General features: G+C 40.9%; 1 protein-coding gene across 2 annotated transcripts in view; it reads right to left on the bottom strand.

Moving 5' to 3' along the window:
* The window catches only part of YIF1A (Yip1 interacting factor homolog A, membrane trafficking protein), a 135793-nt gene that overhangs the window by 96424 nt on the left and 16081 nt on the right, over positions 1 to 23288 (bottom strand). For both annotated transcript variants that reach the window (XM_086938361.1, XM_086938362.1), the window contains exons 2-3: positions 16545 to 16673; positions 16142 to 16365 (exon numbers count right to left, since the gene is read on the bottom strand). In XM_086938361.1, the coding sequence (XP_086794487.1) occupies positions 16142 to 16365; positions 16545 to 16572 (252 nt within the window). In that variant the 5' untranslated portion in view covers positions 16573 to 16673. The remainder of the gene's footprint in view (positions 1 to 16141; positions 16366 to 16544; positions 16674 to 23288) is intronic.

Here is a 23288-nt window from a genome sequence, read left to right as displayed (position 1 = left end):
GCATTCACCACTGGCACTAATGCCACTAACACGCTATGAGGTTCAGAATAGGTCTTATAAAATTATCCCCATGCTCTACCCTGGATAGCTTGGCTGCGAGCAGGCAGGCTTAACTGCACAGACAGGTATTCAAAAACACCAATTCAGTAAATAATTACAACACAATAAAAATCCAACACCAATTTATAAAAATAGGAATTTTTAAAGAGTAGTCACTTTCTAGTGCTTAGAAACCAACAGTGCCACTTTTGAACATGTGGTTGCCTTCGACAGGGACAAATCACAATTGTTCTGGAGGATTTCTCACCAGACTCATTGAGCCTCCTTCAGCAGGCTCAATCCGGTTAGGAACTCCTTCCTGAAGTTTCTCTTGCGGGTCCAAAGTGTCCTCTTGCGGGTCCAAAGTGTCCAAAACACAAGCCAAGGGTCTGGAATCTCCAAGAGGGCCGTTGTACGTTTGGGACTTCAGTTTCCACAATCCACTTGGACAAAATACATACAATTCCACTGACAGTACTCCAGGTTTAGGATTCTTTGTGGTGATGGTCCAGGTGGGCTCGGTTAACCTGTACTTGCAGTACTTGCAGGGAGTAAAATTTTTAGTCCTTTTGAAGCAGGTTTGATCAACAGAGATATAGTTTCAGATAGTGCAATAGGTGCAATCTTCAGAGTGCAGGGCCTGGTGAATGCACATCAAACTCCTCAGCGTGGACCCTTCTGGTTCTCTTAGGTTTCAAAAAGCAGATCTGAGAGGCACTGCCCCTCGCAGATACTTATCAAGTGTTCTCTGGGGTCAAGCAGGAGGCCACTCCTGTCCAATGAGGTTGAGGGAAAACCTCAGCGCATGACCACTTCCTCCAAAGTGTAGCAAAAGGATATCTCAGAAAGCACTAGTTTGCCAAAATTCAATATGTCCGCTTTTTTTTTTAGCAGGGAGAGATTAGCTGGCTATACACCTTCCCCGGGATGGCTAATCTCCATAGTCTCTCCCCCTTGCATCTGCTCGTTCTTTCCTTAAGCCTAGCATCTGCCTTGGTTAAAAGAGGAGAGTTGTAAATGAAACTGGTGTCTTTAGCTGGTCTCCTCCTTCCATTGAAGAGCATGATTTACTACTACTCCCCCTGGCTCTGGCACTCCTATGCCTAGCAACCCTTCCTCCCCGAAAGGCTTCCTAACCTCAGGGGTCATTTATCACTTCTTCAAAGCAGCCAGGCTAATCCACTTATCTCTGACCAATCAGGGCAGAGCACTACAGGGTGGAATTTTGGCTTACAGACAAGAAAGTCTTATAACTTCTAGTCTGTACATTTGAGGAGAAATTCAATAATACCATATTGTTGGATGTAGCATTACCATTCTACTGAGTCCTTTAATCCTAGTTTTACGTTTTTTCTTTATCCAGTAATTAACTAATAACCTCTTCCATTGTTAGCCTAAGGGCTGGGGATCTGCAATGGAAAAATGAACTGGTGAATTTCTCCAATATCTGGGACTATCAAAAAAAGGTTTAATAAGGACCCTACTTATCCCTATAGGATCCCCCACCCCTAGAACACCTAGGAAAGATTAGGGGTTATGAACATATCAAAATATTGCAGATTCTAATTTCACAGCGCTCCTAGCACAAAAACCGATTTTGGGATGCACTTTGCTACAGTGTAGGAATTGAAATGTGAAATTTCACTAATCCCAGGTTATATAAAAACCTTTTTATAAGTATTCTCCTTAGAAGTACCTGACCCCCCTACCCCTGGGACACCTTGGGGAGACCCTTGGGGGTACCTACCATGCCAAAACATTGTAGTTGATTACTTTTTAAATGCCCCAAACGCCAAAGTTGAGTTTGGGCACAATTTACATTTTAAAAACAGTCCTGTAACAAAGGGCTGCTTTTAAGCTGACCTCAGGCTCCAGCAGTGCACACATACAAGTGCAGAAAAGGCTGCTAGCCTCTAAACTGCCCTGCCCTATTCTATACGAGGTGCTTAAAGGTAGTTTCAATCCCCCTACCCTATTATGTACTAGGGCCTTATAGGTGAGGTCATGTCAGTCACAGGGGTACCTTAACCTATAGTGTACCCTAGTGTATTTAGGTGTTCTCACTGTATTCTTCTCTTTCAGCATAGCACTGGCCCTGGGCCTAGTTAGGCAGAGCCCTGGGTCAGTCAGTCAATTACCACAAGTATCAGACAGCAAAAAAGTTGGGGGGTGCCCAGGACACAGGAGGACTTTGCAACAGGAACGTAAATAAAGGCTCTGGGCCAATGTCTTAAAACAGCAAACTTGGGTCCACCTAATTTGTCACTGCTTCATCCTATCTCCTGGTTTGAAAGACAGTTGACCCCCTTTTACACCTTTGGGAGCAAAGATAGAGGTAAAAGATCCTCATAATTCATGAGGATCTCCAGGGCTGTAAGTTAAAAAAAAATAAAAAAAAGGTACATCATGAAATAAATTCCCTTGTTAAGAAGCAATTTAAATTCTTTATGATCTCAAGACGGGGAAATGAATTACCTGAAGCATAAGAGAACAAGGCTGAGGGTGGCAGAACGCAGAAAGGACGTTGATTAATTTGAGGGAAGCCGCCACCTCCAAAAATCCATGAAAATACTGGGCTTTAAAAGCACAATATTGTGACTCTAGTTACTGTTCAAGCAATCCAGATATCGGACTATTTTTGGACTCTGTATATTTCTGAATTATAACCCTGTAACTCAAGTAGCAGTGTCCTGCCCGGTTTAAAGGCTGAAGCAGACTACAGGGAATAATATGGTCCACCTTCTGGTAAGGAGATCGAGGGATCCATCAAAGGTGCAAAACGTCTGGGCCCCATGGGCCCTGATGAATTCCCGATAGCACCAATAAAGTAGGAGGCTTCCCTATGGGCCATCTTCTTTTGCCCATTGTTTCAGCACTGCTGTCTGTCTGGTGATATCCTCCTGGAAGGGAAGCATTGTAGTGCCCATATACAACAAGCATTTGCAATGCAATAGATATCGCATTACTAAATGTTTGAGCTATTGGCATTGCAAATAATAATGCACCGCCAATCGCTCAAACTTTTAGTAATGCTAGACTTATTGCATTGCAAATGCTTGTTTTAATTAGAATGTTAATTTCCTATTTACGTACTGGCTCTATAAGCTTTAAAATACATCTATTACCACATATATTTGATATCATATAGCTCCATGATCCAATCCAAGCAATGTATTGCGAAAGGGTGCAATCTTCGAATGTGGGATATTTTTCTTTGGTTAAACGGATGTAATTGTGGCCTCAATCCAACCCTGCAGAAGCACACAGAGGGGACAGTAAGGTGGACAGCGGGGTGCACAGAAGGAAACGTGTTTTAGGCTGGCAAAATAAAAAATAAATATTGCATGTATTTTTATTTCTCTTTACACCCACTTGTGAGCATGTATTTTTATTTCTCTTTACACCCACTTGCGATCACATCTTTTATTTTTGCTGTGGCAGTTGTGAAAAACACTACTAATTTCTGAATGCATTTTTTTGTAACAATATTCCTGTAGGTTGAAAGCAGAAATTAGTACATAATACGGTTTAATTTAAAAAATATAATGCTAGGCTTTGAAGTTTTTTATTAACTTATTTGTTAAAAGGTTTACCACCTACACCACCCAGGTTTCAGTGGGGTATTGCTGGGACCCAAAAAAAAAACACATATATATAAAAAATATTACAATAGAAATATATCAATACATCAATCAATGAAATAATAACACAGGCGTATTCAAAAGAGAGTATTGTACCATTTGACAACTTACACTTTGAGTTCATCACACAAGGTAAAAAAAAAAATCTTCCAAATATGAAATGGTTTGAAAAATACACCACAAACGCACGTTTTCTTTGATCACTTTAGTATCAAGAATCTGCAGTGACAAGGAAACTCTTTATACGGCCAACCTCCATTCCAGTATTCTCTAAAGTCAGCGTTGGACAATTGCGGTTTGTAGACACAAAATAGACAAATCTTGAAATGTCATTTTTTTTCAATACCTGCTACACAAATGACCCTAACTAGCAGAACTTTCAAGTGAGCATCTTAATCGTCTGAAACTTGCATATCTAGAGGAACAGGGATGTCACAATTGCTCCCCATGGATGAACAGAATGGAAAACAGCCAGTCTGCAGATATCATGGTAGATTTTACTGCTTCGAGGTGTTTTCAATTTCTTTAGTTTGGCTCGACATGATTCTAGTATATTCAGGACAGCTGTTGCCTTCCCCCAACGTATGTCCGTATCCATCCCAGAGTCTTGAAGCACCTTATAATGTCAGAGTACCACAAGTGAAAATATACAACAGTTTTGATCTATCAAAACTACCCTTTTAGCTTGTACTGCAAAACTTGCCAAATGTTAATATCAATTTGCATGGCTGTAGACCGTAAATTAAGTAAACTTTCATTTATGTCTGGTTGTCACTTCATATTACATAAAATGAAAAAGGCAATTTTATACAAACATTATCACATTTTTGTCCAATGTTCTTGAAATACATGTAGTATAGGAGAACACAGGGTTTACTTGAGAGGGACCAATATAAAAGAAATGTGGCTTTTTTGAGAATGAAGCATGTGAGATGAATATACTTTCAGTGAGAAACGCCGTCACCCACAGCTAAAGATTTTATAGCATTTTCACTTGAGAACAATTTTCCTGTTGGGGGGGAATACTGAACCACGGTCTGCTTGGAGAAGAATCCAACTAAATAAAACAAAGTATTTCTAATAAGGAAAAAGGTTAACTTTGGTTTTGAGATATAAAACGATCAACCGTAACTTTGAGACGATATGTTTTTACAGCAATTTGCATCATTTTTAAAATCGGTGTGTGTGTCCTTAAAATGTGTGTTTGGTACACTGAGCTCAAGATATGTTCGGGGCAAATAATACAGCATGATTAGGTTTATTTGTGAAACCTCAACTCCCAGGGAAATATCACATATTTATATTTTACTGGGCTGATAAAGTCCATGAGTAATTCATTTAGCTAATTTATGCTCCCAGTTACGATCGATGTATTTAAGGGATAAACTGGTAAAAGCACAATGTTCAAACTTGAAGCACACAGTGCATCTAACTGCTAACCCTGCATCAATAACTTAATTAACATTGTTTCACAATGGAGAATATGAAGAGATGGAATAAATGAAGTTTAAAAAAAAAAATGTTCCAACACGTGGGACAAAATCGGAGCATAAACTTTTAGAAGTGACATCCTCAAATCAGGAACAAAGTATAGTTTACCAAAGTATATTCATGGACTATTACTTGACGCCTTCCCCCTTTTCTTGCCACACCATGAAGACATTTCCTTGCGAAGTTAAAGTTAACATTTCACTTGTTAGCAATACATCCATTCATAAAAAAGGCAGGCAGCAAGCACGCACACAACGGGACTGGGAGCCTGGGGAGAGCAGTGAGAAAGAGGGACAGGTAGGCACGCACACGACAGAGCCGAGAGCTCGGGGAAAGCAATAAATCACTCATAACAGAAAGGCGGGCAGCAGGCACTCATACAATGGGGATGAATGCCAGGTGAAAGCAATGAAGGGACGTCAGATAGGGAGTGCGCGCACAGTCTGCTCTTTTTCAAAGCACATACTCGTGCTTGGTGCGCTCCCCCTGCTCGCTCCCACAAGGTGGATGCTGCCACAGGCATGTGCTTCGAAAAAGAGCAGAACGACGACTAAAGGTCCTCCTATGCAGCACATGCGCGCTGCGTAGGAGAGACCTAAAAAATGACTGAAGACTTCACCAGCCATCTATAGACAAATCAACCTTCTAGACAGGACATGCAAATTATTTGCCAACAGCATTTTACTTCTTCTCCAAGAATGGGTGTTTGGTAATATCATCATACATGCACAGCAAGCCGACGTTCCTAAGAATTGGGGTAACCTCTACAACATTACGGCCTTACAAACTCTTACAGAAAAGTATCCTCACTTCAGGAGCATGCTCATGTATTCTGCATTCATTGGTTTCTCTACGGCATTTACACACAGTAGACCGAGGTAAGCTGTGGAGAAAACGCACTGCTAGGAATTCCTGCTCACCTTTTGAGACTAATAATTGCCCTTCATTCTTCCACTTGGACTTAGGTTTTGATGGGAGGGAATCAAGGACTTTAGAGAAGGGTGGAGACACCGAATGGTTTAAAGCAGAGGTGCCTGCTGCAGCCACTTCTTTTCTTGCCCCACACTTAGGACTTGCCTCGCAGAGTTGGTCTGGCAAAGGAGGATTTCCCCTAAACTTGGTTGTCTTCTATATGCTGATGGTATTTGGTTGAACTTCACTTTGATAGGTCTCCAAAGACGCCTTCATGCTTTGGAAAATTTGCGGAAGATCATCATTTAAGAATAAACACTTCCCAAGATTAAGGTTCTGACTTATAGAAAGAAGTGGGTTAGAGTCAGAAAACATCTTAAATGGTTCTTGGGGAGTGTTACTTTATTTTGGTCCTAGTGGGATCTTTTGAAGTAACTGCTTAATTAAGGGTCATATAAACCATTGTAAAAGTAAGGCATTGTCCCAGGTCTCTGCTATTTATAGATTATATAAGTGACGCGGAAGAAGGCACTTTGCACATCTTATCGGTTTACAAGGCAAAAATCCTGACCACATGGAATTAAGCCTGTGAAGTGATGGACAAGCGACATTGGTCCTTTTTTGAGATAGCGGAGGGACGTACTTGGTGTCACATTTTTAATTGGATTTCTTCGGCTTCTCCACCTGCTCTCAGACTCAGATTTGAGTTACCCTCTACACAGGTGCTTGCTATGGCAGCTGTTAAGAGTGGGGCAACAGTCTGCTGGGAAGCAAAATGGGGTCTATTCGAGCAGCCCTAAAGCACAAACATTTCCACATCATGAGAGAAAGAAATGCACTTTCCTCTTCTTATACAGAGGCATCGGAAATGTTTGCTATTGCTAAGAATGCAGATTTACCGCTTCTAAAACCCTTCTAAAAAGTTTAATAATCCTTTTTTTTTTTTAACTCATCACTGTATATAGTCAGTAGAAAAAGGGATATTTTTCTTAGCTCACTGCATGTGAGGAATAAGATCATAATAGTATTTGTAAAAAATAAAATAAAAAAAATAAAAAACCCTACCTCCTATGGAATCTCCTACATGGAAAATCTTTTTGCTATAAAGTCTAAATATGCTCCCTTTACGAGTTATTACAGAAATATGGTAAGGCATTCCGAAGGATCAGATGTTTTGTGATCTTTGCCTCAATAACATTCAAGATTTAAATTGTGTGATTATTGTAGGTCCATATCTTCATTCTGCACATCTCCCCTTTTTGAAACTGATCTTTCTGAAACATAATATAACTTCAGCGGTTGGGTACGCAAATAAACATTGGTGAGCCTCAACTGAAATGACTTGCACACATTTTTTTTCAACTTTTTTAAATGAGTTTTACATTTTTATATGTGAATGGCACTTCGCACTTTATAATTTACGTGCAGGGAATTGCAATCCTTTTGCATTTATACACTTTATTAGCACTCCATATGCTTCGACCTATGTTGGTAGCATAGAACTGTATTATTGCAATTCACCAATTGGATGGACTGAACCGTATATTCCTTCCTTGCAGTTACATGTTCTAACACTTTATTTGTCCCAAATAGATTGTTCTCGCATAGGCACTTTCTAGTTAGTCAGCACTTTAATATGGAGTGTATTGTAATTTTCACATTTTAAGGTTTCGTATTTTTTTATGGAGTGTATCGCAATGTATGTGTTATTCATTCAGTTTTATGGATATGCATATGTATTTCTCTTTGATGTATATGCATATGTATTTCTGTATCCTAATATCGAATGGATAGAATAGTACACTTTATTATGGTTTTCATGTAGATCTTTTGTGATTACCCTTTTTTGGGGGGGAATGTTTTATTATACTGTAATGACTATTTTTTTTAAAGTATTTATCTCTGTATTTTATATATGGACCTCAGTTGAGTTCCAAAACTTAAATAATAAAAATTGATTGTACTGATTGAACTGCCAACCTTCGGTCAGTTCCAGAAAACTCTCCAGGACACATTTCATTTGTCAAATAGCCAGAATAATGTATTCTGGTTCTTTTCTGTTTAGACTATTGAAAAGCCACGTTCACAAAGTAGACCCCGTGTATCTGCATTTGTGTCACTAAACCTAACGGACTGTCTGAAAGCTGTTTGTATAAACCAAGCAAACTTTCATATTCGTGTCCTTGTAACGCTGTGTACTTTTGTAAAAAGACTCGGGTCCAAGTCACAAAACATACAAGGTGGTTTCCTGCTTGGTTGGTATATTCTGTACTGTGTTACACCAAATTGTGTGCAGTTGTTTTGCATTGATTTTCTTGAAATTGCACACAAGCCTGATGCTACCTTGAACTCACTCGTGTGGGGCTGATCCCTTCTCCCAAAATTCATAGCTACAGCAGGATCATGCGTCTGTCATAGTGTCCCTTGGTTTTCTGAAATGTATAATTCTTTAATCTATTGATTAATTCAATGTGTTCTATATCAGCGTTCTGATTAGTAATGTACATTACTGTAAATTATGGAATACACACAGCCACTGCCAGTTTTAATTCTGCTCGGCAAGTTCCTGCTCTTCTCGCGACAATTTTCTTCCGAATATTTATTCTTTTCTGAATGTACTTCTTTTGGTTGAGCCACTCTATTCCAATGCCAAAGTATAGCCTTTTCTGTGGCCCTTTTCTAGAGCTCTTTTTCTCCTAGCCCAGCAACCCCCCTCCCAATTCCCCTCACTGCCAATACAGGAAAAACGGACTTTACTCTCCGGTCTGTAGCTTACATTTCTAATCTGTTTCTGTGGCCTAACCTTTTGTCCAGGGTGCAAGTGAGCCCATCGCAGAATTCAGTGACTTATTAATGTATTGCAATATGGTGGCACACACACGCAGACTACATTTGCTCTTTTTTCCACAAAGAATTTGGATGTCTCTGTAAACATCAAGAGATGGAAAGTGAAATTTTGATTGGTCTGCTCGCAACAGGTAGATAACGCAGGAAACAACTGTTTACTAACTAGTTGTTTCTGTATCATGTTCTTTTTTTCTGTCCTTCGCCTCTCTGGTATGCTCAGGTCCAGAAATACCATTCTTTGCTCCACTGCTATTGCTCTTCTACTCAGCTGTATCAAATGCCAGTTGCCTCTAGGTTTATTACTGCTATACCTAGGTTCCTGTTGACTTTCCAGTGCCAGTCTCTGACGTTTCCAGACACAGTCCCTAGTCTAATACTTACCCATGTGCGGTAACCAGGTACCACTTAGTTTACACACAGCTTGGTGCATACTGCCCTCCATCTTGTTATTTATAAATCAACACTCCCTTAAAATGTTTAAGTAATGTCAGATTCAAAGTTTTGAATGCATAATTGCCATCTGCAATCCAAGTTATCTCCTGCCCCAATTATTCCAAGAGAATCCCACTCAGTTTAAGGAAAGGTTTGGCAATTTGGTGTGTTTGTCCTCAGAAGGCTGTTCAATTTCCCAATGGTGGACTACAGTTTCCAAGCCGACTACCACTGGAGAATCAAAAGACCTAACCAGTCTACACAGAGCACCCACACTTGGTTAATGGAAACGCTAAACCAGGAGGTTTCAAAGTTTACACTAAAGATGCAGTAGCACTATTACATAGATAAAGCATGGACACAATTGGGATCAAGTTAGCAGAGGTCAGCTAATTAAGGAGACACATGTAGTGCATGAAGGGACTGTAAGCTTGGCAGGAAAAGGAAACATGTGGAAACGTGCAAAAAACAATGAAAACATTCATACCAATAGTGTTGTTCCATAATCACAACAATAACGATAAAAAGCTATGCTCGCAAATCAAGAGGTAGATGCCAGCCTACATTATGGACACTGAACATTCGGCCACCAAGTATAAATGCGGAGATGAATAAGGCAATGTAAAGATCATTATATTTTAAAAGAGAATAGGATTTGGGGGATCACCATTTACAACTTTGTTTAATCCGCTGCTAGAAAGAGGATAGGGTCAACACACCTTTGTACCAGATATCAGAGGTTGGAAATCCATGAAAAGCAGTTCCTAATAAAGAAAAGGGAGGGCAACAGGGCTGCTCAGGGCAGCTTAGCACTGAGCTACCACTCTTTTGCCAAGCGATACACTGGGTTGATCATTATCTGTGCCCATTAGGCCTATTATTGTGCTGCACAACGATCTGTGGGAAGTTAGGTGGTCTTTGACCACTACACGTGGGGATGCAATACCTGTTATGGACATTAGTCCAGTGTCCAAAATAAAATGTAGGCAAGGGTGACCTCGCAGAATTGGATTCTGCAGAATCATGCAGAATTAAATTGCATGGTTTTGTACTGCTTGGAGGTTCAAAATCATAGAAATTTCTTACGTGGTGGTACCCAACTTTCATTAGTATTTCAGTAGGGGTTCACGGAAGCCAAAAGGTTAAGAACCGCTGGTCTAGACAAACTTAAAGACTCATGTCTCTTCTGTACAAAAAAATATTTCAGGAGATTCTCAAAGCCACAAGGTTCACCTCCTAACTATTAAAAAGAGTACATAAAGCCTTATCCATAGACAGGACTTGGATGAAAACATGGCGTGATAGGCAAGTTTATGCCCCAGCGACTCATGTTACTAGCAACAAAAGTCAAAGAGGACACTTGTTTAGCAGATTTCTTACCTTTTTTCCAAAGTGCCTGCCCCTCTCTGATATCAAGAGTCAGCAACCTTGGCTTTCAGGTACATGAAGATCCGACTTTAAACCATCAAGTACTTACGGTCATCAGCATCATTTTTTCAGGTTTAAAAGTGAGAGACTAGCATCACCCTCATATCTATGAGAATCCATCCTATGAAAATTTTTCTTCAAAGTTATCTAAAGAATTGGCCGAGTTTTGGCTCGATGAAGTGATTCATAACATTACCAGAAGGTCTAGAACTCAACTTTAAGATAGGTCACAGGGATCAACAAGCATTTACAATGCAATGGTCTCGTCTTTGTTAAAGTTAGATCTATTGGCATTGCAAATGTCATTTTTTTCATTTTTTTTTTTTAAAACCGATAAATATATGGTATTGTCATTTACAATGGCAATAGGTAAGCATTAGAGAGTAGTAGAGAGTATTAGCAGTGATTAATAGTTAGTAGAGAGTGACTAGTTGATTAATAGAGAGTATACTTGTATAGAGTAAAGTAAGAGTGAATTGTAGGCAATAGTAGCGAGTAGTGTAGATTAGTGGAGTAGTATAGAGTGAGTAGTAGATAGTGTGTAGAGAGCGTGTAGGAGTTAGTGAGTAGTAGAGACAGTAGTAGTGAGTAATGAAAAGTACTAGATAGAAATAGATGTAGTGAAGTGAATTATAGATAGTATATGGAGTAGTATATCTATTTAGTAGAGTGAGTAGCGAATTACTTTTAAAATAGATTATATATTAGAGAGCAGTAGTTAGTATTTTTTAGTATTAGAGTGTAGTAGAGTACTAGAGAGTGAGTATAAAATTGTGGATAGTGTAATTTAGTGAGTTGTGAGGAGCGTGACTTGTATGTAGTAGAGTAGTTAGAGGGTGTATTAGTGTGATTAGCTGAGTCAGTAGTAGAGTGTGAATTGAGAGTATTAGAGTAGTAGAGTTTGAGTAAAATGTGAGTAGCTTACAGTAGTAGTAGTAGTAGTAGAGTGAGTAGTTCGTAAAGTGTAGTAGAGTATTAGATAGTTATAATTCAGAGTATTATAGGGAGTAGTAATGAGAAGTATTTTGTAGATATAGTTATTAGAATAGTTTGAGTAGGGTATTATAAACTGAGTATTAGAGAGTTAGTAGTAGAGAGTGAGTAATAGTGAGTAGTAGAACGTTTTATATAGTGTATAGTAGAGTAGTAGTGAGTACTATAGAGTAATAGGTATTAATATTGTAGAAAGTTAGTAGTATAATTATTCTGAGTAGTAGAGAGTATTAGGATATTATAGAGTATTTGATGTGTGGCGAGTGAGTAGTATATTGTAGATATAGTTATTAGTATAGTGTGAGTAATGTATTATAAACTGAGTAGTAGAGTACAATGCAACGGTCTCGCCTTTGCAAAAGTTAGAGCTATTGGCATTGTAAATGACAACATTTTTATTTATATGTTGTTTTTGAAAACAGAATAATAAAAGGCATTGACATTTAAAATGCCAATTAATAGCCTAAACTTGCCTAAATGCAATACCTATTGCATTGCAAATGCTTGTTAAACTGAGCAATTGTTTTGTCTTTGCTTCAGGGAGAAGGGAAGATAAAACAAGAGTTTGAATCACTTCAAGGCTGAGTCAGCCTTTCATCCCTCCAAGGTGGATCCATTGATTAACATATGTTGAGTAATAGTAACATCTGTTATTTAGAGTGCTAAGAAATAGCAGAACTGTGATATTTGATACTGTGCAACAAAAAAAAAATAATAAGATCAATGTTAAATATATGGTTCTGACCTTGATAATGATGCACAGGCAGATTTAGAAAGCGCTGCGATGCTTTTACCGATGGCAGTTTGTGTGCTATACAAATGCCACTAACATAAAAACTAAGCATCAAAAAAGCTCAAGCACAGCTCTTGCTGTGTAAGCATCAATGGAATATGAGGCGTTTTAAGTATTAGAAAAAACTGTATCGTAGGCTGTGCAGACCCAGGAGAAAGACTAATGCAGGGTTAAAAACACCATTCAAAGATAGGAGTAGAAAATGAAAGAAAATTGCACATTTAAGATCGAAAGAGCCTTCTAATGGTATTTGTTGCGCTGGAGAATATTTTCTTTGGCAGTTTCAGTATTCATCACACACTAAACTGTACATAATAAAGTCTGGCAACATGAAGAATTTAAAAGGCAGTTTACATTGCCGTGTTTTTCAGTACACACTTCCGCAGCCGATTTGATTAAAATCCAGGACTGGGATGGGTGTTGGGTTCCCCTTCTAGGTTTCATCCTGGCGTGAATTAACCGCTGACAATGCACCGTGAAAAAGGCGCTCTGCGTACCTCTGAGCAACCCCCGACGCTGCACCCTGCCTGAGGAACAAAGTGTACACAAAACAACCACGGTCTAGATAGCGGTGCCAAACATTTCCATATACATGTTGCTACCCGAAAATAGATTTGTTTTGTGTATAAAAGTTATTTACAAGTCCAAAAACTTTTATTGATGCTTGAAGTGGGTTTCCAAATGGATGCAGAGTTGCAATTTGGAAGAGATGTGTTGTTGGTCTATTCCAAATTGCAAATCGATGTCATATGTATGAACAGTTTGCAAACAGAACTCATGTGAAACACATACGTTGCCAGCGTTTTAATTTGAGATCCACATTAATTATCACTGCAGTTTGAATTATTTAACCCTAGTGAACGGCAAGCTAGCGTAAGAAAACAGCTATCAGTTGGTTTCTTAAAATGCTGGCTCGGTAGTTCGTTTGTGATGAGATGCAAGGAAAGGCTTGAGCCTAAAGATGGTGTGTGTATAGCAGAGCTTGTGAGGAGGCAGCGCTCTGCTTCGACTCCTTCACGCCACATCGAACATTTACATACCACCACTGAAAGACTAGGCAGATGTCCAGTCCCACTGTCCATGCCGGTGATCTTCCAAGTTAGAATCGGACCAATGCCATCACGCTACCCAAACAAAACAGCGTTGGTTTTGGCACGGTCGGTGACGGCATAGCATTAGCATCGCTTAGCTACCAGTGCTAAAGTTAGTTAGTTTACAATGACTGCTTAACTTAAAATCTTACCGATCGTGTGGGGCCGGTCGGCAGGGACACACACCTTTACCCAGCACACACCTGTTTCCGTTTGTGTTGAGAGGCAGGCGGCGTTCGCCAGAGTTTGCGGCACACAGGGTTTCTGAAGACGGGCCGGGCCCTGCGTTGATTTGGGAAAGTAGTGGACCCAGTTGTTTAGAAACGCGCCAAGAGGGCTCGGTGACGCTGGAATTCCGCGTGTTTATTTCAGTTCAGAGCGGCACGTTACCTGTAGTATTGAGAGCGGTTTTTCCAACTGAGTGAAGTAAATATACTGCGCGCTAAGGCTCCTGCACACTATTTAAACCCCCATTTGAGTGAGTTTATATGCATTATGGAGCTCTTTAAAGAATGGCTGCACTGCCACTGACTTTGCTTTAATTAGTATGAATGTACTACAATTGATTCGGCCGCGGCAGCCTGGTGCTGCCAGCTTGCAACAGTACTACCAGTCCAGGCCGCAATCTGCCAGAGCGTCAGTACTGTCATGTGGTACTGTAGACTATCTGTTTGCCACTTGACTTGCCAGTGGACAGGCAGCCAAAGTTCGGAACAGACACACTCAGTACTGAAAACCCTGATGTATTTGGGCGGGCCGTGGGGCAGGACTGGATGGTTCTGAAGGGGTAGGCAGGGGCTGTGCACGCGGTAGCGCGCACATTTTTTCACTTTGCCACGCCCATCATAACCACCACAGCAGCGCAGTTTCATCATGTGTGCAGCAGCAGGCATCAATCAACTGTCTGGCAGCCAGTAAGTACTGCGTCTGCATAAACTAAGAAGGGCCGCGCGGACTCGTGGCCGCCATGATGATGACACATATTTCATTGATTATTAATTTGAATATATTCCCTTGGTGTTGGGCAGGGCTGCCATCAGGCCAAGCCGGGGGGGGGGGGGGGGGGGGGGGGGGGGGGTGTGTGTGTGTGTGTGTGTGTGTGTGTGTGTGTGTGTGTGTGTGTGTGTGTGTGTGTGTGTGTGTCTGTGTGTGTGTGTGTCTGTGTGTGTGTGTGTCTGTGTGTGTGTGTGTGTGTCTGTGTGTGTCTGTGTGTGTCTGTGTGTGTGTGTGTGTCTGTGTGTGTCTGTGTGTGTCTGTGTGTGTGTCTGTGTGTGTCTGTGTGTGTCTGTGTGTGTCTGTGTGTGTCTGTGTGTGTCTGTGTGTGTCTGTGTGTGTCTGTGTGTGTCTGTGTGTGTCTGTGTGTCTGTGTGTCTGTGTGTCTGTGTGTCTGTGTGTCTGTGTGTCTGTGTGTCTGTGTGTCTGTGTGTCTGTGTGTCTGTGTGTCTGTGTGTGACTGTGTGTGTCTGTGTGTGACTGTGTGTGACTGTGTGTGACTGTGTGTGACTGTGTGACTGTGTGACTGTGTGACTGTGTGACTGTGTGACTGTGTGCATGAGCCTAAGCGGCTCATGCACCAGTCGGTCTCCCTTGAGAGGCATCTCGGCAGCAATAGGTCTCGAGGACGAGATCTAAAAATGGACTACATTTCAATGGTTTAGGATTCTGTTCAAGCTTAAACCTTTATTACTCACACTCACAGATACATTCTACAATTATATCCAGACACAGACTTCACTTATTGAATTTGTGTTGACTGCTTCAGAAGTGAGAGCTCTAGAAATCAGAAAATATGCTTGCTCCCACCAGCATCAAGAAGCCGATGCTTAGTACAAAGGGTGCTCATTTAAGCGCCTTGAAACCCTATGGGTATGTAGTGCGCTATACAAATTCCATGACTTGACTTGATGACTTGACATTAAGAGCATAGAAAGCACAATACAATTGAAACTTCTAACTGAACCCATTAACCAGGAAAGAACACATCCTCTTGAACCAACGTCATCATCACTGGCAACGCAATATACAGAAGCACTGAAGGAGGTAAATGGTCTGTTTAACGCTGCATACAATACGTTAACTCAAAATACAAGAAAATTACTTCAGTGCCTTTAAAGGAAACATTCTAAGAACCCACATTAAACTCAAACAGAGAACCATAAAACATTACTAGAACACCCCCTCAGGTCCTCATTGGTCTTGCAATCTAGGGAACACACCACCACAAAGGACAAGAATGTCTTTAGGACACACCATGTGGTGTCTGGTGGTTTGTCAGCCACAACATACTCTGCTCTATTTTTGAAATGAGAAAAATCAAAAACCACCACGAAAGAACTTAAGTCTTTCACATTCTAAAAATACTTTATACTTTTAGCATTATAAGATTAATATAAGCTAATGTCACTCTCAGCATTCTGGACCATGTCTAAAACACACAGGCACTAAAGCCCCAAATAGAAGGGATGCTCCATTACCTCTTTGTGCACAATATCCTTGCCCTGCGTAGCAATGGAGGAGCCGTAGGTCATTGCAACATTGGCCATGGGATCAGTGAAGATGTTGTTGACGTTGAATCCCATGTCAATACCTTGGTTGCCATAGGCTGCGTGAGGGGGTGGGATTGCACCACTGGTGTCATCAAAGAGCTGGTTAGGGTCAGCCATCTGTGGGGGTGGGACTCTCCCCCGATGCTTGGATCCTAAACAAAGGAGAGAACCATAATACACGAAAAAGTGTAAAGCAACAAGCTTCTGTTTGGCCTCAACTGTGGTTTAGTTCACATTCTGAAGCACAATTTAAACTTTGGATACACAAATGTTAATATATTCTTTGGTGCACAGTGATCTATTCACATCGATAGAAAAATCTCAAACTTACCAGAATGAAACCGAAGAGGGTCTGCCATGCCGAACCATAAACCAATTTACCCAACACTCTTCAGAAAGTTGATAATCTGTGGACAATGTGATGCTTTTCCTCTTGGATGCTGTGGATTCACTCCCATCCCTGAAGCAAGAATGAAAAATATAGGTTCAGTTTTAAAATGAGCATTCAAAAGTCAGCACCCGCACCTACAGAACTTAACAGGGGCAATTTTGCCCAGCTACAGAAGACAGTCCTACTCCACATATCCCAAAACTCTGTTAAATATATGGGGATTCTTTGGATAATTTGTGATTGAGTCTACCCCCCACGATCTCGCTCCTGTACAGACAAGACCCCTTTCCTTGGGATTGGAGTATACAGTATTATATACTTGACAAGGAGTATTGGAGAATTCTGCAGTCTTCGTCTCATGTTTTGTATTATGATAATAAATGCTAATAAAGATATGCGGAAAAAAATATATGGGGATTGTCAGGAGCACAGCCTCGACACACACTGCTTGGAGCCTGCCCACAATGCAGCGCAGGTCAGATGCGCATACCAGGTTTCCCCTGGTCAACAATTTTACCATCTGACTTGGGGCCAGATGTACGACCCTTTCATCTAGCGCCTCGCAATTGGCAAAACAATGCGAGTCGCAAATTGCGAGGCGCTAAAGGAAATGTACAACAGTGTGTTTACACGGTTTTGAAATTCCCAATGGGGTTGCAAATTACGAGGCTCATTAATATTAATGAGCTTCTCGCAATTTGCAAGCCCATTGTGAATGCCAGCCCTCCCAGGGAAGGTGGCCTGCTGGGCTCAGCAGACCACCATGACTGGGACTGCTTTTTAATAAAGAAGCTTTTTTTCTTCTTTTTGCAGCTCGTTTTCCTGCCCTTAAAAAAATATTTTGCACGCATTTGCAAAGGGTAAGGGGTCCCCTTCCCCTTTGCAATTGCATTACCACCTACTTGGTGGTAATTGAGAGTGTTTTGAGGCCACAATTGCAGTCGCAAACATTAGTACATTATTTATAGACTCGCTATTTGGAAGGGAACGCCCCTTCCAAATAGCGAGTCGGAAAACCTATTTAGCGAGCTGCCCAAAATTGTGACTCGCTAAATAGGCTATGTACATGGCCTAATATGTTTTTGCATGCGCAAACTGGTTCGCAAACCCGTTTGCGCATGCAAAAACAGGTCGTACATCTGGCCCATAGTCTTTTATGTCCCAAGCCACCACCACCAGTTCCACCAAGCCTGGTTCATGAGTGAGGATACCCTGAAACCGGTCCCATGATGCTTGTTTCCGGTCCTGGGAGGACCTGGCCTGGCAGTTTGGGCTGGACTGTTCCCATGGGGGTAGCTTAAAGACCGATTTGCATATGGCTGGTCTACACTGGAATGGCGTGCAAAATAATTGTGGATTTAACCCAGATCTGTGACTGGGGGTGAATGTTTGATTTGTTTAGCATTCCATCCATCATTTGTGTGTCTTTAGCATTAAGGAGTAGCACACTGGTGGCGGCAGCGGAACAAAGTGGAGGCATAAGGAATGGAGGAGGTAAGCGGAGTGTCCCTACAGGCTGCTTATAGGCAGCTTTTACATTCTGTATGTGTTGTATGGGAAGGTTGGAAAAGATAGGGAAAGTCTAGACATTATGAGATGCTGTGTTTGAAAATGCAGTGGTGTATATCTGAAGTACTCTCAGAAGGATGAGTTGGCATTACCTGGAAAAATTTGAACGGTCACCGTAAGGTGGCATGGTGGTAATAGCATGAACTAGTGCTGGATTGCTGTACCAAATATTATGAATTTTTAACGGCAGAGATTCCGGCTGACCGTGCCAATTGTTTATTTAGGACACCTTTCACAGAAGTAAGATATACTTGGAGGTAAGGCAGCGTTTAAGAGATGTACCTTATGATAAGTAGTTGCACCGTATGCCGTAAAAAATAGCGGAGCCCACAAAGTGTGCAGACACCAAAAAGAGGTCCAGACAACCTACCAGCGGTTATAATTAAAACAAACACAGATTTTTACTATCCGATATATGTCAAAGAGTACTAGCGGCAAGCCTATTCCCAGACAGTTGGAAGGGAGCAATTATAATACCCATCTATAAAAATATAAAAAGGAGGATGCTACGGCCCCCAAAAATTACCAAACTGATCAGTCCATTAGATGTAGAGGGATTTTTTTTTTTGAATGCTGTTGCAATTATTGATAAGATCGTGAAAAGTAAGTAGAACACCCATACAACAAGAAGGTTTTAAAGAAGGCCACTCAACATTAAAGCACTGTTTCATACTGTGGGTGATGGCAAGAAAGTTTATAGCTCAAAGGGAGAAACTGATTTGTTATCTTGTAAACTTTCGTACCGCATTTATTTTGGTAGACCGCAATTTGTTCTGGGAAACTATTACATCTTGAAATATGAAAGCATTTTCTTTTAATTCATCAACGACAGGTAGAACTGGACACAGGTGATCGTGGATACAAAGTACGCTTACTCTGAACATAAAAATCAATAATTGTCTGCACCAAGGCTGCGTTTTGATGCCCCTGTCATTTTCCATATTTCTAGCAGATTTGCCTAAAACGCTAAAAGAAGCCATGGGCTTATGTTCCAAAATGAAGGTCTTGCACATCCTATGTGTTTTAAATGCAGACGATTGGGTGATAATGAACATGACAGAAATTGGCCTGCAAAGGGAATTGAAGTATTACATGAATACTGCCTTAGGAAGGAGCTTTAACTAAATACGTTCAAGACAATGGTTTAGGTACGGGGAAAAGGTAATACAAATTAGAGCTGTTTCCTAGGATGAAAGAAAATAAAAGATGTTAAAAAAACAGAATGAACACATTGAACTGCTAAAATCTACAGCATTGTCCTCATAACGTGGGCTAAATCAGTTTAATAATAAGTGCGGAGGCCCTTCTTTATGCACAATTCTGTCAGCCTATAGCGCTTTGATCCGTCCTCATTTCCAGTACGGAGCAGAACTACTTAAGCAGTAATTTAGAATGGAATTATTAAGAAGTGAAACGTGTACAAAGATTGTTCTCCTTACCTCGGTCAACCCTGATACAAGCCATAAGAATAGAAACACAGCTTACGGCATGGAGTTATTTAGGGTACGCGGACATGGTATTGTAAAGATTTCAAAAAATCCACAATAAAAGTGAATTAAAAAATGATTAAAACTTTTGATTGTATCTTTAATGTGAAACCCCCATGGGTTGCAACAGCAGGTGGCAATGTTTTCAAACATGCTTTAACCCCTTCGCTGCTGACGAGCTCAGCTCGTCATCAGCCACGGTGGTCATGTGCGGATGACGAGCTGAGCTCGTCATGTAACGCGGTTTTTAGAAAAAAGCCGCACAGCGCAAAAATAACCCCCGCACGCATGTGGTTAAAAGTGTTCTTTATTGGAACTTGAGTTTTATGTCAAGGAACCGTTGGAAACCAAAACTACGTATGAAAAAATGACTGTAGTTTCATTTTATTGCATCATACTTCTTAAACGGGCATGTGCCTTAATTAACTAAATTATGACATAACCAAATGTCTTACCAGACCTGTGGCATTCAGAATTTCAAAATATGCTGGAAAATTCCAAGTCTTCGCTCAAGGATTTCCTTGATCAGAACTCTGCAAACCAGATTTAATTAAGGATTTGATACGGCCCTGCGATTCTCTCATATGCTGGATGGTGTTTGGAACAAACTGCGCCAGATAATGGTTGACAGGTCATTCATTTCCTTTGGGCAAACACTCAACACGATAAATCCTACACAGTAGTAAATCCAGGTCAAGTCAGGTAATGTTAAGGACACTGTTGTAGAGGCCAAATGTGGAGCTACCCATTATTTGTAGGCTCTTGAACTTAATCTATTTTCGCCTCCTGCATGCTCTCATATTTTCCCAAATCTCATAATAAACAAGTGCACCTTTTAGTCTGACCAATTTTAATCCTTAAGAGGTGAAACTGACAAAGGGCATAAGGTCCATGTGTACTGGGGTTCTCCCATTTAAAGCCAACAAAAACAAACAGCTGTAAGTTGTGACATAAGCCAATAGAGCTTTGGTAACAATGGAACAGTGTTACTCACAAAACGAGAAGACAACATAGATATACTCTGCGGTTGTCCCATTTACCTTTGCAAGACACCTATTCACAGAGGCAACTGATCAAAATATTTTGTGCCTCTGTTTCAAGGATCTGCTCTACATTTGCTGTTGAGCATTGAAAAAAATCATTCCTGCAGGTTCACCAGTATCGATTTACAATTGTGTACCTGGGAAGAGATGACAAACCCGAGGGATACCTTTCATCTACGCCGCACTACTCTCATTGCAATTACAAAGCACTTCATCCCGCTCAAATGCATTGACTCATCAAACTGCCAATAGCATGAGGGGAGAGATTACTCCCCTAGGCAGAGGCAAGAAGCGACTGACAACATTTCAAACCAATAGAATAGAATAGAATTGAGCCAAACAAGCCAATAGTGGAAGTGGGCTGAACCAAAGCCCATGCTATGTATACTGGAACAAGAGGTCATACAGACAGGTGCAGTGTCAAGCCATACCTAACTAGCACTGACAAAACTAAAAGGTCTAGGTTTAATATGTTAACGTATCACAAAAATATTAGCACATTAGAGCGAGATTCAAAAGGTGGAAGCCTGCAGAAATGGACAGAGATGTCTGCCGTTATAAAGAAGTCCCTTGTGCAGTTTAATAGAGGTGAAACAATACTCCCGAATAGTCAATAACAGAAAGGCGGAGATAAACACTCCACATGACAGAGCTAAGATGTGACTGACAAAATCTTAAGCCAAATGGCTGAAAGAGACGGATAAAAAAAGTCAAATAATTGAAAAGAGCAGTTCAAAAGTCTACTCAAAGTATACGTTTGGCTACAGCTGTTTGACAGCTACACTGTCAAAACCTAGACCTAAAAAACTACTGAAGCAGTGTACCAAGTATGAAGCAACGGCAGGAGGTGCGACGTCATCATAGATTTTCTGAGTAAAAACAATCTGACTTTCAAAACCTAAGACAAGCATTTACAATGCAATGGTCTCGGCAATATTATAGGTAGAGCTATTGGTATTGCTCATTATTTTTTTTATCTTTTTTGTATCCCTAAATAAATGGCATTGTCATTTCTATCGGCATTAGCTTTTTTTGCATATGTGATACCTATTGCATTAGCAGAGAGAGAGTGAGGTAGTGAGAGAGAGAGTGAGGTATTGAAATAGAGAGAGAGTGAGGTAGTGAGAGAGAGTGAGGTAGATAGAGAGGGAGGGAGTGAAAGAGTGAGGGAGGGAGAGGGATGTTGTGAGGTAGTGGTATAAGCATAGAGTGATGTAGTGAGAGAGAGAGAGGTAGTGAAAGAGAGTGAAAGTGAGTTATGTTATTCTAAACTTTTTAAGCGCACAGACACCCAGGGGTTTCATGGCGAGTTAGTGAGATAGAAAGAGTGAGGTAGTGAGATAGAGAGTGATTGAGGTAGTGAGTTAGAGAGAGAGAGTGAAGTTGTGAGCTAGAGGGTGAGGTAGTAAGAGAGTGAGGTAGTAAGAGTGAGGTAGTGATGTTTTGAGAGAGAGAAGTTGTGAGATAGTGAGGTAGTGAGATAGAGTGGTGTAGTGAGGTAGAGAGAGTTATGTAATGAGAGAGAGGTAGATAGAGTGAGGTAGTGAGAGACAGAGACTGAGGTAGTGAAAGAGTGAGGTAGAGGGATGTTCTGAGGTAGTGAGATAGAAACAGGGAGTGAGTTTGTGAGGTAGTGAGATAGAGAGAGAGTGAGGTAGTGAAAGAGAGTGAAAGTGACTTAGTGAGATAGAAAGAGAGAGTGAGGTAGTGAGATAGAGAGAGAGTGAAGTTGTGAGGTAGTGAGATAGAGTGAGTTAGTGAGGGAGTGATGTATTGAATTTTTGAGGGAGTGAGTCGTGATATACTGAGGTAGTGAGAGTGAGATTGAGATAGAAATAGAGTGAGCTAGTGAGATAGAGAGAGAGTGAGATAGAGAGTAAAGTTGTGAGGTAGTTGTGAGCCAAAAAGAGGGAGGGATAAAGCAGCCCTGGTTGTAATGCAGTGGTTGTAATGCATTCCTATATGAGCCACAGTATTGCCGCCTGATTGTCTGACTTTATATAAACTCTGCAGAAATAATCTGAAAACAAAGGGGAACTTATAGTAACGCATTCGTGGCTCAGTTTGTTCGTCACCAACAGACTGCTTTGTAGATAGATGACAGGGTTAAGGGACCTGTTGCACAGATCTAGTCTAGCTGCAGTAAGCTTCCGGGCACTGTACTGGGGAGGTATGTCCAGCGTTAATGGACTTGCTCTGGTACCACGTTTGAAACAACGTGAAGCAGCTCCGAGTGTTGATGTGCCTGTTGCGGGGGTCGTCTTGTGACCTGCAATTGAAACGTGCCAGGTGTGGTGAAGAAGCTCAGCATGTACACTAACAATATAGTCTGGAGCACCAGCCAGTTAGGCTAGTAATCCCAGGATAAACGTAGACTCTGTTTATTTTGCCTACAGGTAAACAATGCAACAAAGAATGCAGCCTTCCATCTACACTGCATCCTCTTCCCCCTGCTGATAGAGCACCACACAGAAATGCTTAGACTAGAACGCTAAGTGGAATTTTGGACATGTTTTGAACATCTAGCTCACATTTTCTCAGCATGTATTCCAAACACAATGGAGTGGGAGGCGATCTCTGAGTTC

This window comes from Lissotriton vulgaris, chromosome 9 (genome assembly GCF_964263255.1).
Source record: "Lissotriton vulgaris chromosome 9, aLisVul1.2, whole genome shotgun sequence".
Lineage (NCBI taxonomy): Eukaryota > Metazoa > Chordata > Amphibia > Caudata > Salamandridae > Lissotriton > Lissotriton vulgaris.
Note: the sequence above shows the minus strand (reverse complement) of the source record. Positions and strands in the feature narration are given on the sequence as shown.